Source organism: Colletotrichum aenigma (genome assembly GCF_013390185.1).
Source record: "Colletotrichum aenigma strain Cg56 chromosome Unknown KSG_Cg56_contig03, whole genome shotgun sequence".
NCBI classification, from domain to species: Eukaryota; Fungi; Ascomycota; class Sordariomycetes; order Glomerellales; family Glomerellaceae; genus Colletotrichum; species Colletotrichum aenigma.
Genome location: NW_023500909.1, coordinates 1936990 through 1949164, shown reverse-complemented (window position 1 = coordinate 1949164; position 12175 = coordinate 1936990). Strand labels below are relative to the sequence as shown.

Here is a 12175-nt window from a genome sequence, read left to right as displayed (position 1 = left end):
AACATAAAAAAACTGGCGACCGTACAACGGTCGAGCTAGTGTGTCATCGGGAGCCAAGCAAAGACGATCGTGGAGAAGTCCCCATGGAGAAAAGGGTTAGGCAGTGGCAAAGCGGGTGGGCAGCAATCACTGGCGGCGGAATAATAAAAAAGAGGCCACCCACAGAACAAACCCCTCCTCCTGCTCCCCGTCCATTTGGCGCGCGTTTGTGGTATGTATGTGTGTGTGTGTGGATATATGTGTGTGCGAGAGGATGTGTTCGCGTCCGCTACAGTCTTGGTCCGCCCGTCTAAAGGTTCACACGCCCCCCCCTTGCAGAACAGAACGAGGGGAGCCACTGGAGATGCAGGCATTTTGTTGATTGTAAGCAGCGGGCGGAGACAGTCCGGCATCAAGCAGCGAGCGGGAGAGTCCCGTTATCTGGATGTTGCTGTTTTTTTGACTTGTCAAACAATAGCTGCTGCTAGCTACTATGTAGAGTAAGGTAGCCCGCCCCCCCCCCCTTCCACCCCCGCTCTCGCTCGCTTTTCTCCTCCCCCTGACTGGCACAACGATTTGCCTTGGTTTGGCGATGGGGAGGAGCCCCGTGGAGTTCGTGCCGGGGTGGATTGCAGCATGTCGTCGCACCGGTTTGTTGGTGGAGTCGAGCTGCACAGCTTTGGTTAGGTAACAAAAGAGGGAGGTGGGGTTCTTTTTCGTTCTGGTCTAATCTACTCCGTGACAGTTTGGTTTGGTCTGAAATGGACAGCGTCGGCGTGCTAGACACGGATAAAACTCGTGTATACTTTGTACTGCTGGCGCTGGACTCGACTCTGCGGGCTGAAGGAGCTGCAAGCAAGGGCGAATTCGGACAGGAGAATCGGAGAAGGTCGGCGACCCCACCACGCGGCGGACGGCGCAGCGTTGTGGGGCTCACTCGCCTTCTCTTTTCGGAGCCGACTCCACACCGGCTGGCGTCGTCGCCATTGGACGGAAGGCTGCTTCGTTTCCCAATGGCGGTCCTCCACTTGTGTGGGGGGTGGTCGGTCCCACGGGAAAGCGATGGAAAGCGGAGACCCCTGGAGCCTGTCTTTGCCCTCGTTTTATTTACAACCCAACGTCTTCGTGTGCGTGTGCGTGTGCCTGCGCGCCAGGGCAAGCTTCTACGGGCGCAGGTTTTCTTTAGCGAGCAATGGTGAGGAAGCCTGCGGAGCCCAGATCTTAGGCCCGGTTGGTCTCGTTCGCCATGATGACCGCTGGGGGGCACACGGAACTTTACGAGCGGCTCGCGAAGAGGCAAAGCGAACGGAGTTGGACGAAGACGATGATCAGGGCAAGTGCCGTTCCAATTCTTCACGATGCCGAGTCTTGGAGTTTGTGTCGTCGCAAGGGCTGTGAAGTCATGGATTCGAGACTGACCGGCAATATTACCTATTTTAAGAGCGGTGAGTGAGGCTTAAAAGCAGGGCCGTAACTTCAGGCGGTGCGCCGTGGGCGGGCGACCGGTCGGGATGGACTGCCCGGCTGGGACGGAGGCGCTGTCTGGAACTCTATGGGATGGGAGAGCGGCATTCGTCATACCAAGGACAGGCGCAGGCACGGCATGTTGTATCGGAGCAAAGGGAGTGCGTTTCGTTGGGTGTGGGTTGGCCGGGGCTCGGCTTCTGGGTCCCAGACTTCCCAGCTGAACATGCGTATATTGGGACCTGCGACAAAGTGATTAATAGGGCCCGGCAGGGACACGACAACGCACAAGGCCGCCTGGTCACCAAGTACTTGGAGGTTAGACTCCTTTGAAGTCTTGAGTCGTCAAGGGTGCAACACGATGCCGATCTTGTTCTGATTGTGGCGGTTGGTCTGGGCCTCTTCTTTTTGGGTTTGATGTTGATGCGTTACATCTGTTGGTCCCTTTTTTGCCCTCAAGGTTTGGACGAAGTCAGGATACGGCTTATTGAGATGGGTGGGCCGGGATGGAGGGACGGGAATTGCACGGTTGTACGTACTTCTTCCACCCGTCTGTTGTGGCTGCTGTTGACCCATCGATTGACATTTCCGTCCGCAGGCACACCTGCAGGTGCCGTTGAGTCGGCGCCAGGGTACTCTTCGGCCGGGAGAAGGTTTCGACTGTACGCAGGGGTCAGCCGCTGACCAAACGAGACTCTGCGCCCTCCGATGGTCTGGGCTGCTTTGGGTTTAATATTCGACCAGTGTTTCCCTTTCATCCAAACTGCGCTCTCTCTCGTCGTGTGCGGCGTGCGGTGTGCCAAAGTGTGCGCAGTGATGGGCCGCCTCGCCTTGTCGCATTGCCCTTGGGACCTGAAAACAGGATCGTGATCGTGTCCCGTGTGGATGTGTGGTGTCAAAGGCTGAAGGAATCAAGGTGAGGGAGGAGCAGGGGTGATCCTCTGCCTAGTCCCGACTATTGCCGAATCCAGCTGGGCGAATGGAGATATCTCAAGGTGTGGAACGCGGCTTGATTGGCAGTTGGCAGGTGCAGGGGCTTCGATTTGATTGCGGGAGCGATTGAATCGGGAATTGTGCATGTTGTCCTTCGGACCAAAGGCCACGAGTGGCGGGCTCGTCGATTCGTCACCGGCCGGGCGAGACGACGACGAGACGAAACCCTGATGGATGGATTATGGGCGCCTGAGCAAGCGAGAGCGACGGCGACAGCGACAGCGACACGGGCGTGCATCTATGTCGCCGTTCTGTGCTGTGCTGTGCAGTGCTGCGTTGCGCGTTGTGCGTTGAAGTGCAGGAGGTAAGAAGCCGATTCAAGACCGCGAGCCCACTGCTGCGATCGGCTTTAACGTGTGGTCGCATTGAAGTGGTGGTGACAATTTTACTTGCACCAAGTATTATGTGACGGATCATGGATGAGTGATTCCTCTTATTGTGGATTCCCACAACCATGAGACACCAGCCCTGACTGACTGACTGACTGACTGACCGACTGAATGATAATCCCATGTCCCCGACCTGACCCTGAATTGAAGGCTCAAAAGAGTCAAGGTGGAAAAACAAAAGACCTTAAACCGCCTTCGGACACGGTCCGTGGATGGACGGCGGACACGGTCCGGGATGGTCGCGACGTGCAAAGTAGCGGGTGACTAAGTGCAGTCGCAATTGACCCAATAGCACGGGTGCAGTTTGAGATGAGGTGTGAAAATTGCAGAGAGGCTCGTGATGCTTTAAAGTTGGGGGGCCACTGGGGGTGGAAAATGAGGGTTACGATAGGCTAAGGATTATGTAGCCAGTTGTGGTTGGATGCCCGCCCGCGCCTTGAGATCCGGACGGCGACGCCCACACCGGCCCCCGGGGCTGACTTGACTCGAGAGCCCCTGACTCGCGAGGCTGGCACGCGCTGGACCCGTGTGAGGTAGGTACCTAAAGTAGGTAACTAAAGGTTCTGCCGCTCTTCTGTTGCTGATGCAAGTCATGGTGAAGCCTGGAGCCTGCGCGGGACTGACTGCGCTGGGCTGGTGAGCAGTAAATTCTTTAGCACATCGTGTGGTAATAACTAGTTAGTGGTGGATCGGACTGAAGGTGTGAAGACGGTGTCCTGGCGAGTGGTGAGTGGTGAGCTGGCCCAGCCTAGCCCAGCCTCTGGGGGTGTCAGCCAACGAGTTCGCTGCAAGGTGTCATTGGACGTCTCCGCAACGTGATGCGAGAGGATGGGGGGCAAGGGCCTTGGGTTTGGGTTCAAGTGGAGGCTGCGGAGGAGAGATTTGTGACTGGACGAGCCCGATGAATGGATGCTTGTTGAACCTGCTGGTTCGCTTCCAAAAAGCCAAGTCTTGTGTGTCTTTTCTTTTCCGGGCGCAAGGTACCTCGCTTGACACATGGCGACGATGGATACAATATCGCAGCATCCATCAAGTCCCGTCGTAGGTAGAAGACAGACGCGGATACGGACCACGCTACGCGCGGAGGGGCAGTAGCCGGGGGCCAGCCTCCAGGTCAAAGGTACGGTGAAGGGATTCGAGGTTTGCGGTGAAGAATTAGATTGGTCTGGTGTTCTGCTGGTGCCCTAGCCGCCAGTCCAGTCCATGGAACAGCCATGTTGCGACTTGCCGCCGGTCTGGAGAAATTCTAGGCTGGGTTGTTGGCGGCATGGGCAAGGAGCTAGCGTCGATGCGGCAAAGCGGTCTTGGGTCGCATCAGACGTGGTTGAAATGATGGTATCATGGAGAGACGAAGACGACAAGCAACAAAGAGGCCGCCCTCTACTAGGCTGGTGGTCCGGCGTCTGTTGTTCCAGACGGGAGGCACCATTGGTTGTCGACTTGATCAGATAGAGAAACAAGTGCGGTGGGCTCCCCGTCAAAGAGGAAGAGGGGCCGGGATGATCGAGGGGGGCAGGATCGGCCGGGGTGCACGCGTGCAGGTGCGGTGCAGACGGGCTGGCTGGGAAAATCAGGGAATGCCTCATGTGCCAGGCCACAAACCGCAAGCCCGCTGAGGTGACGGGTCCTTGGACTCTGGAGTCTTTATTGCGGCGTGGGAGGCCGAGGAGGGGCAACGGCAAGTGTTAAGTGCAACTTGGCAATGGGCCTGCCGATTGTCATGATGAAACTTCATTGACTGTCGACTCCTCCTTTTCCAGGCAACGTCTACCTTCCATGACGGTGATGAGATCCGGAGGCCGGCAGTCACGGTGTGGCCTCCTTCCTAGGTTGAGTGACAGCCCATTACAGAGCACAACTGGCGTGAATGGCGGATGTCTTGCCTCCCATGTACGAAGAGCCCCTCCAGCCTCAGCTCCAGCTCCAACACCGGCACCCATGATGCCCTGATGCAATGGACCAAAGAAGCAGGCATCTCCACATTGGACGATGCAGACGCGGGCGCCCCTCATGTTCAACCCCTCACCCTTCCATCAGTCATCGAGACCCCAACCCAATGATCCAAGCTTGGCTGGCTGAAGAGGGCAGGGATGGTGGCAGTTGCATTACGACATGTTCACTTCACATAGGATATCCGTACTCGGCATGGGCTTCACATGCGACGACGCGACCGCAGCTGCCGTCACGATGTCTGGTGATGTGCACGTCGCGGAGCAGATGAGGTCAGACTGCGTCCTTAAAATGACAGAAACTTGGGAGGGTTTTGTGAGTGCGTGGTTTATAAAACGGAAGCCGCGGATTGGCCCGACCGCCCGGATGGATGGAAGTGTGGATGGGTGGACGGGGTGGCCTCTGGACATATGGGATGGAACATACAGGATACGGATACAGATACAGTTGGGCGGCGGAGGAAGAGGCGCAAACACCAGGGCCAAGGCCTAAGGAAAAGCAAAAGCTGGCGCCCATGAGCTGACCTTGAAGAATGCGCATCATCCAGCAAAGCCTGGAATCCTGCGGCCAAGACGAAGGTGAGTGTGAGTGTGTAACTGATGTACAGATATTGACAGACAAGGTACCCTATCTCGAGGCGACGCTTCTTGGCCAATCCGCAGACGGCCCAAGTCCAACAACAGCAAGATGCAGCCTGCGTCTCGTGGTCTCTGTGCTCGCTTCGGAGCAGTGCGAGGGTCAGCAGACAGGCACATGAGTTAATGTCCGTTTGGATGACAACGACAACTTTGACAGCTTCGAAGGGTCAGGGCGTGCAGCGGCGAATCGAAGTAGGTAGAGGTCGGGTAGCTGCTGCGGCATCGTAAACGGCCGCTAGGACACAGTCAGGTCGACAGTACGCGGTACCGCATGGTAATTGGGAAACAAACCGTGAGGGCGGGAAGGGCAAAATAAACAACAGTCGAGCTGCGGCGGCGGCGTCTGAGAAATCTGTAATTTGCGTTGCGGCATGCCTTGTCCGCATTCAATCACTCATTGCACATCGTGACCATATCCAACATACACGGCCTCCAAGTATGCGGCGCCTCCAGCACTTATCAAGGTACCTTTGAGCATGAGTTCCACGTTGCCGCCCTACAAGTCGCAGTCGGCAGTACATTGAGACACAGTACCTCTGCTGAGGTAAACGATACCTAAGGTGACCTACCACTCCACGTCGCCAGTGACCTTCCTTCAAGGCGGCATAGGGTCCCACTCGGCGTAGTCAGACACCTGTGACTGTCTTGGTCTTGACTGACTGCTTGCTGTCCGTCTCATCCAGGATCCCTGCCGGCGCCCACGTCGTGTCCAGTCCCATACTTTACCTGACTAACCCATCCACATTTTCTCCATTCTTGCACCTCATTTACGTTAGCTTCGTTTCCCCATAATTCGGATACGTATCGATCTGGGCCCCCCCTGCACTGCCAATGAAAAGGCACAGAGTGTGACTTTCCATTCTGCATTATGTGTGTGTGTCAATGTGTGTGTGCTTTCTAGGAAGTGTGAGGTGTGCCGTGTGTGGTTCTTTTCTTTGCTCCTGGTTCCGCAGTCGAGTGCCAGTCCTGGGTCTGCTTTACGCAGTAATTACCAATTACCCTACCCTTACCTCAGTACTGCGGAAAGGTACCTTACCCTCCTTACCTTAGGTACACTGGGTAGTGGTGGTGACTGGACAGATTCTTCACCTGTTTCCCTGGCCTTTCCGGGTGTAGCAAGGTGCAGCAGCTCATACTCACTGCGACAAGCGACAGGCAACAGGGAGTGTGCTGCCGCCTCTCCTTCTTCCCTGGCCTCGCCTTCGTTTCCTGTCCCTCGCCCGCTCGGCCTAGCGTTCACTTCGCCGTGTCGTGGGTCCCAGTCTTGTCAATGGATCGGAGTGTGAAAGGGCCAAAAAAGAGGAGGAGGGGGGGAGGGGCCGGGGCCGGGGGGGGCGTGCCTCGTGGGAATTCCAGACGAAAGAAAGAGAGTCCGTTCCTAGTGTCAAGCTCCGTCGTCTGCGCCTGAGTCCTGAGTCCTGGCCCAGCATCTGTACCAAGTCCCCAAGTCCCGTCCATCTGCGCCTGGGTCTGTTTTTGTTGCAAAAAGATTGATCCTATCTGATTCATATAATACCTCCTCCTTCCCTCCTCGCACCCTACAACCCCACATTCCCGCTTCTTCCCTTCCACTTGACCGTAGCTCCGGCTCTCCTTAACAATTCGAGGTTGAGGCAACATTAGTCTCCCCCATACCTGCAATCTACACTACACTACATTGCACCAACGCAACACAACACAAAACTGCACTGCACTGGTCCGCCGCTTGCAAGACAAGATCAAGAACATCACGAGACAACTTAGACGCCAGAGACACACCCAGGGCCACCCATCCGCCCCAGCATTCCCCGCGGCTTCAATAGCACTGCACCTGCCAATCTCTAGTACCAACCTTGGAAACATTCAATGCTCATCCTAACGCGCCAACGTTCCACCTCGTTACTTTGCCGTTTGCGTTATTGTTCTTCCAGAAGAGCTTCTGCCGCCCCATCATCCAGACCGCTGCAGACGCAAACCTCGCCTTTGACGCCTGGATTCCGCATACACGACGAAGCTCTGACGTCTTCGAGTCACCTCCAATCCTATTAAACGACTCGGCCCAGCCGGACCACGCGACCTTAACAACCATCCAGGGCCCCATTTTGGACCTCCGTCGACCCGAACCGCCTGGAATTGAACTTCTTCAGGAAACCACCACCCGTCGCGAACACAGCCGCGCAGTTTTGACGGCTTCCACACTCTAATTACAGAGCCAATTGGCATTGAAATTGTGAGCAGTCTCTAACAGGGGAGGCTGCCCGATTATCTCGACACGATGGCGACCGAAACGACGACAATCACCGCACCCATGGCCGCTTCCGAGGCGACGCCCACCACCGAACCAGTTCCCGATCTGTCGGCCTTGACCGCGGCCGTCGACGATGAGCCGGCGCCCCCGACTGACGCGAAGAACGACGAGTCCAGCGCCGAAACGTCGTCAGAGCACGAGCAGGGCAAGAAGCGCTCCTCGTCCACCGCGGACCTCAAGGATGGAGCGCCGCCGGCCAAGATCACGAAGCGCAGGGCTGCCCGCGCCTGCGTGAGCTGCAGAGCGCGCAAGGTGCGCTGCGACGTTGTCGAGGGCGCGCCTTGTGGCAACTGCAGATGGGACAACGTCGAGTGCGTTGTCCAGGAGAGCCGTCGACGAAAGTGAGTTACAGCCTTTCCCCGACCTTCAGTCTGCTTCCTGCATCACCAATTTCCATTCTGTCACGGCATCCGATGAGTCCGGTCAGGGGCACCCCGCCAGCTTCGCATGAAGGCGCATTCGCGTGTCGGGCCTCTACGGGGCGACGACCTCATCTGGGGGTTCTTGGCGCTTGTAAGCTGGTTGGGCGGGAAGATGCGGGACGTTATTTCCCCCTGGGGAAGCTGGCACTGGACTCTGGAGGAAGGAGACGGACGGGAAGCACAGATTGGAGCGAGGTAAATTCAAAGGACCCCTGCTAACTGATGGCGTGTTGTAGGAAGAATCTCTTGACTGCCAGCACGGCGGGGCACCATGTTGTGGGAGCCGAGGCTCAATTGCGCTCCAAGGGCGCGAACCCAATCAACATCCACAGCAGCGCGGAATTGCGCCGACCCAGCAATGCCTCGGTGGCCTCGGTCAACGGATCAATTGCAGCGAATCCCGTTGCCGCTGCCGCCGCCGGCGTGAGCATGGGTGCGACACCCGGCATTGGCGCCGGGGCTGGAGTTGGAGTTGGAGTTGGAGCTGGAGTTGGACCAGGCGTGCTTGGGGGTCTGTCGGTAACCGGCGGCTCTTCTGACGGACTCGAGGGCCATGTTCCTCACATGATCTGTAAGTCGACTCTTTTGCGCCTTGTCTGTTTCTGCCTCCTGTCACTTTGTTCTTTTCCGTCCTGGAACATTCTTAGCGTGTCATTCCCTCCTAGCTGCTATGCTTTGCACCGCCGCCGCATGACCCCCAACCCCTGTCAATTTCCGTCTTCCATGTTCGTGTTTGTGCTCTTCTTGGTCGCTCAGACCTTTACCATTTTTTTCCCCCTCTGCCTCGTGCGGTTCCTGGTTTTGCCCATCGCTCCCAGATCCGGGGCTCGGACTGGGGGAGGGGACGACGGAATGGGGGGCAGTCCAGTGTGGAGGGGCGGCCTTGGACTTTTTTTACCCCGTGACCTGGGCCTCCACGTCAAGACTTTCTCCGCCTTCCTCCCCCGTCTCGTCTCCCCCGTCTCTTCTCCCACCCACCCACCCTCCTCCAGTCATGTCTTGTTTCGTTCCATCTACACCCCCCTCCCCCAGCGTCACCCTCCGCCGTCCCCGGCTCCGTCCCTCCACGCTTTAGCCTCTTACATGTAATCCACATTCACATGCCAGTCGCACTTTTCCATCCTACCTCAATCCTGGCAATCATCATCATCATCATCATATCAAATCTTACCAATGCGGTCAAGACCAAAGCTGACCACGGGACCTTGTGTGAAATCTAGATCAACGATCGGGCTACCGTAATGACAGCGCAGCTATGCTCACCAAGCTGCAGTCCGCTGCCGCCGCGGCGTCAGCAGACTCCAACTCTCGCCGTTTGCTGTCCAACCTGCTTGCCCAGGCCTCTCTCTTTGGAGGCATCAGCGGTGGTGGTGGTGGTGCCGGTGTTGCTGGTGGCGATGGCAGGACGAGTCAATTCCTCGCATCTCTCGAGGAGCCTGACCTCCACGCTCAGCTTCCGGCCTTCGTGAAACCACTTCCCGCCAAGATCGCCCAAGAGGATGTCACCTACCTCCACGCCAAGGGGGCCTTGACTCTGCCTGCCCTTCCGTTGCAGAACGCCCTGCTGCAGGCCTATGTCGAATACGTTCATCCGTACATGCCTCTGCTGGAGCTGTACGATTTCCTCGCCACCATCAACGCTCACGATGGCCTGAATGGTCAAATCAGTCTGTTCTTGTACCAAGCTGTCATGTTTGCCGCCACTGCCTTTGTCGACATGAAGGTTCTCCGTGAAGCTGGCTACCCAACCAGGAAGGCCGCAAGGAAGGCCTTCTTTCAAAAGACGAGGGTGAGTGGACCCCCTCTCTGAACCTCCGTCCCTTTGACACCGCGCTAGCGGGACAGGGGTCCCACGCTTTCCCAATCTTCACATGCTAAACGTTGTCTTGTTGCAGCTCCTCTACGACTTCGACTACGAGTCGGATCGCCTCGTCCTCGTCCAGGCTCTTCTGTTGATGACGTACTGGTACGAGACTCCCGACGACCAAAAGGACACATGGCACTGGATGGGTGTTGCAATCTCGCTGGCCCACACCATTGGCCTCCACCGCGATCCGGCTGCTACCAGCATGCCGCCTCGCAAGCAGAAACTGTGGAAGCGCATCTGGTGGTCTTGTTTCATGCGGGACCGCCTCATTGCTCTGGGCATGCGCCGACCCACTCGCATCAAGGACGAAGACTTCGACGTGCCGATGCTTCAGGAGGCCGACTTCGAGCTCGAGGTCCTGCCTGAGGATAACACGGTCATTCCCACCGAGTGCACCCTGCTTCGCGATGTAGCCATGCAGAAGGAGCTTGCCGCTCTCTGCATTTCTAAGGCCCAGCTTTGCATCTGCATAAGCCACATGCTCAAGGCTCAGTACTCTGTCCTGATCAGGGATAAGATGCGCCCAGAGAACACTGTCAACAGCACCATGATGTTGTTCCCCAACAAGAAGTTGGACAATGTGGAGAGCGTGACTTCGGTTGACTTGGAGCTTATGGCCTGGGCGGAAACTCTCCCCCCTATCTGCCAGTACAGGCCCCTGACTCCGTTGGACGTCAAGAACGGCCGCTCGACCGTTGCCGTTCAGCGCACACTTCTTCACATGGTCTACTTCACCACCATCTCAGCTCTGCACCGTCCCCAGTTCTTGCCCTCTTCGCCGGTTCACGCCCCGACGACTTCTCGTCAAGTGCAAGAAATGTCTCGGTTGCGTGTCCGAGATGCGGCGATGCATGTAACTCGCATGGCGGCTGAGCTTCACCAGTTGCGCCTCGAGAAGTATCTGCCCACCACCGGTGTGACGGTCATTCTGCCAGCCATGATTATCCATCTTCTGGAAATGAAGAACCCTGTGTCCCAATCCAGGGATCGCGCCACTCGTGGCTTCCGCCAGTGCATGCGTGTCATGGAGAAGTTGCGCGAGATCTACGCCGCCGCTGACTACGCCACGGGCTTTCTCGATGCTGCCCTGCGCAAGGCTGCTATTGACATAAACCTACAGCAGCCAACCGCAGCCATGACGGCGCAGAATCTCAAGCTTGCCGATCCCACCTTTGGAGCGCAGACTCCTCCGCCTGACAACCTGCCCTACATGACTTCTGGCGAGACCATGTTCGCTGCGAAGCCTAACCCGCAGCGTGACTTTCTCCCCCAGACCATCAGTGCGGCCGCCCTGGACTTGTCGGCCACTAGCCCGCCGCATACCGAGAATGAATCTGCCATGGGCGGCTTGACCCCAAGTGCCAGTGGAAGCTCCGAGGAGCCTGGCCCACTTGACCTGGAATTCCTCCAAAATCAGGAGGAAATTGACTGGAACGCCGTCACCGGCACTGAGTTTGACGTCGATCAGTGGCTTCAGTTCCCGCCCGAGGGCGTGAACAACTCTGACGAAGGCTTCATGGCCAACGTCTTTGGCGAGGACAGCATGAACGACGCTATGAACTGGGCCGCGACTGGCGTCGACACAACGACGAAAGAAGGCGATGGTGCTGCTGAAATTGCCACCCTCGCCTAAGTTGATGTTCTGATTTGCATTCTCGGTTCAACACATTTCGCATATAGACTCCTTTGGGAGCATGTTTCGAGTTATTCACGATGATTCAATGGTTGGATGCATTTGCGACACACGGAGTCGGGGATAGAGCAAGAAAAAAAGGAGGCTCGGTTTTCCGGGAAGGTTCATGTCACGAAATATTTGGCGTTGGCGGCCGGGATGGACTGGTAGGCTGGGCTCATCGGAGTAGGGGGCTTTTGGTATACCCTCATGCGGCGCCTGGCATCTTTGGTGTTTTGTTTTTCATGACTTTCAATTGTCGTATAATGATGTTTAAATGCAATGAGAGGACGATCACAATGCAAATTGGTTCCGGTGAATTGTTTTGTTTCCGGAGCGGCCCGGACAAGGGCCGACTCCGGCTTTCGGTATTTAGTGGGACACATATCGGAGTTCGGTCCGAATGGGGCTCGGTGCTCCCAGAGTGCTCTCGCCCCCCGAAATTTGCTGCTCCGGCCCGCGAGGTGTTCGGACGACCGTTCAACCCAATTCAAGTTTTCTTATCAATGTCTTG

The 12175-nt window shown here is 56.9% G+C and overlaps 1 protein-coding gene across 1 annotated transcript; it reads left to right on the top strand.

The window, feature by feature from the left end:
* Positions 1-7667: 7667 nt before the first annotated feature.
* Positions 7668-11622, top strand: CGCA056_v004502 (Cutinase transcription factor 1 beta; the record flags this gene model as incomplete). Its single annotated transcript, XM_037319757.1, has 4 exons — positions 7668-8041; positions 8359-8693; positions 9343-9911; positions 10018-11622. 4 exons carry the CDS (start codon positions 7668-7670, stop codon positions 11620-11622), a joined length of 2883 nt encoding a protein of 960 aa, XP_037181724.1.
* Between the last annotated feature and the right edge of the window lie 553 nt (positions 11623-12175).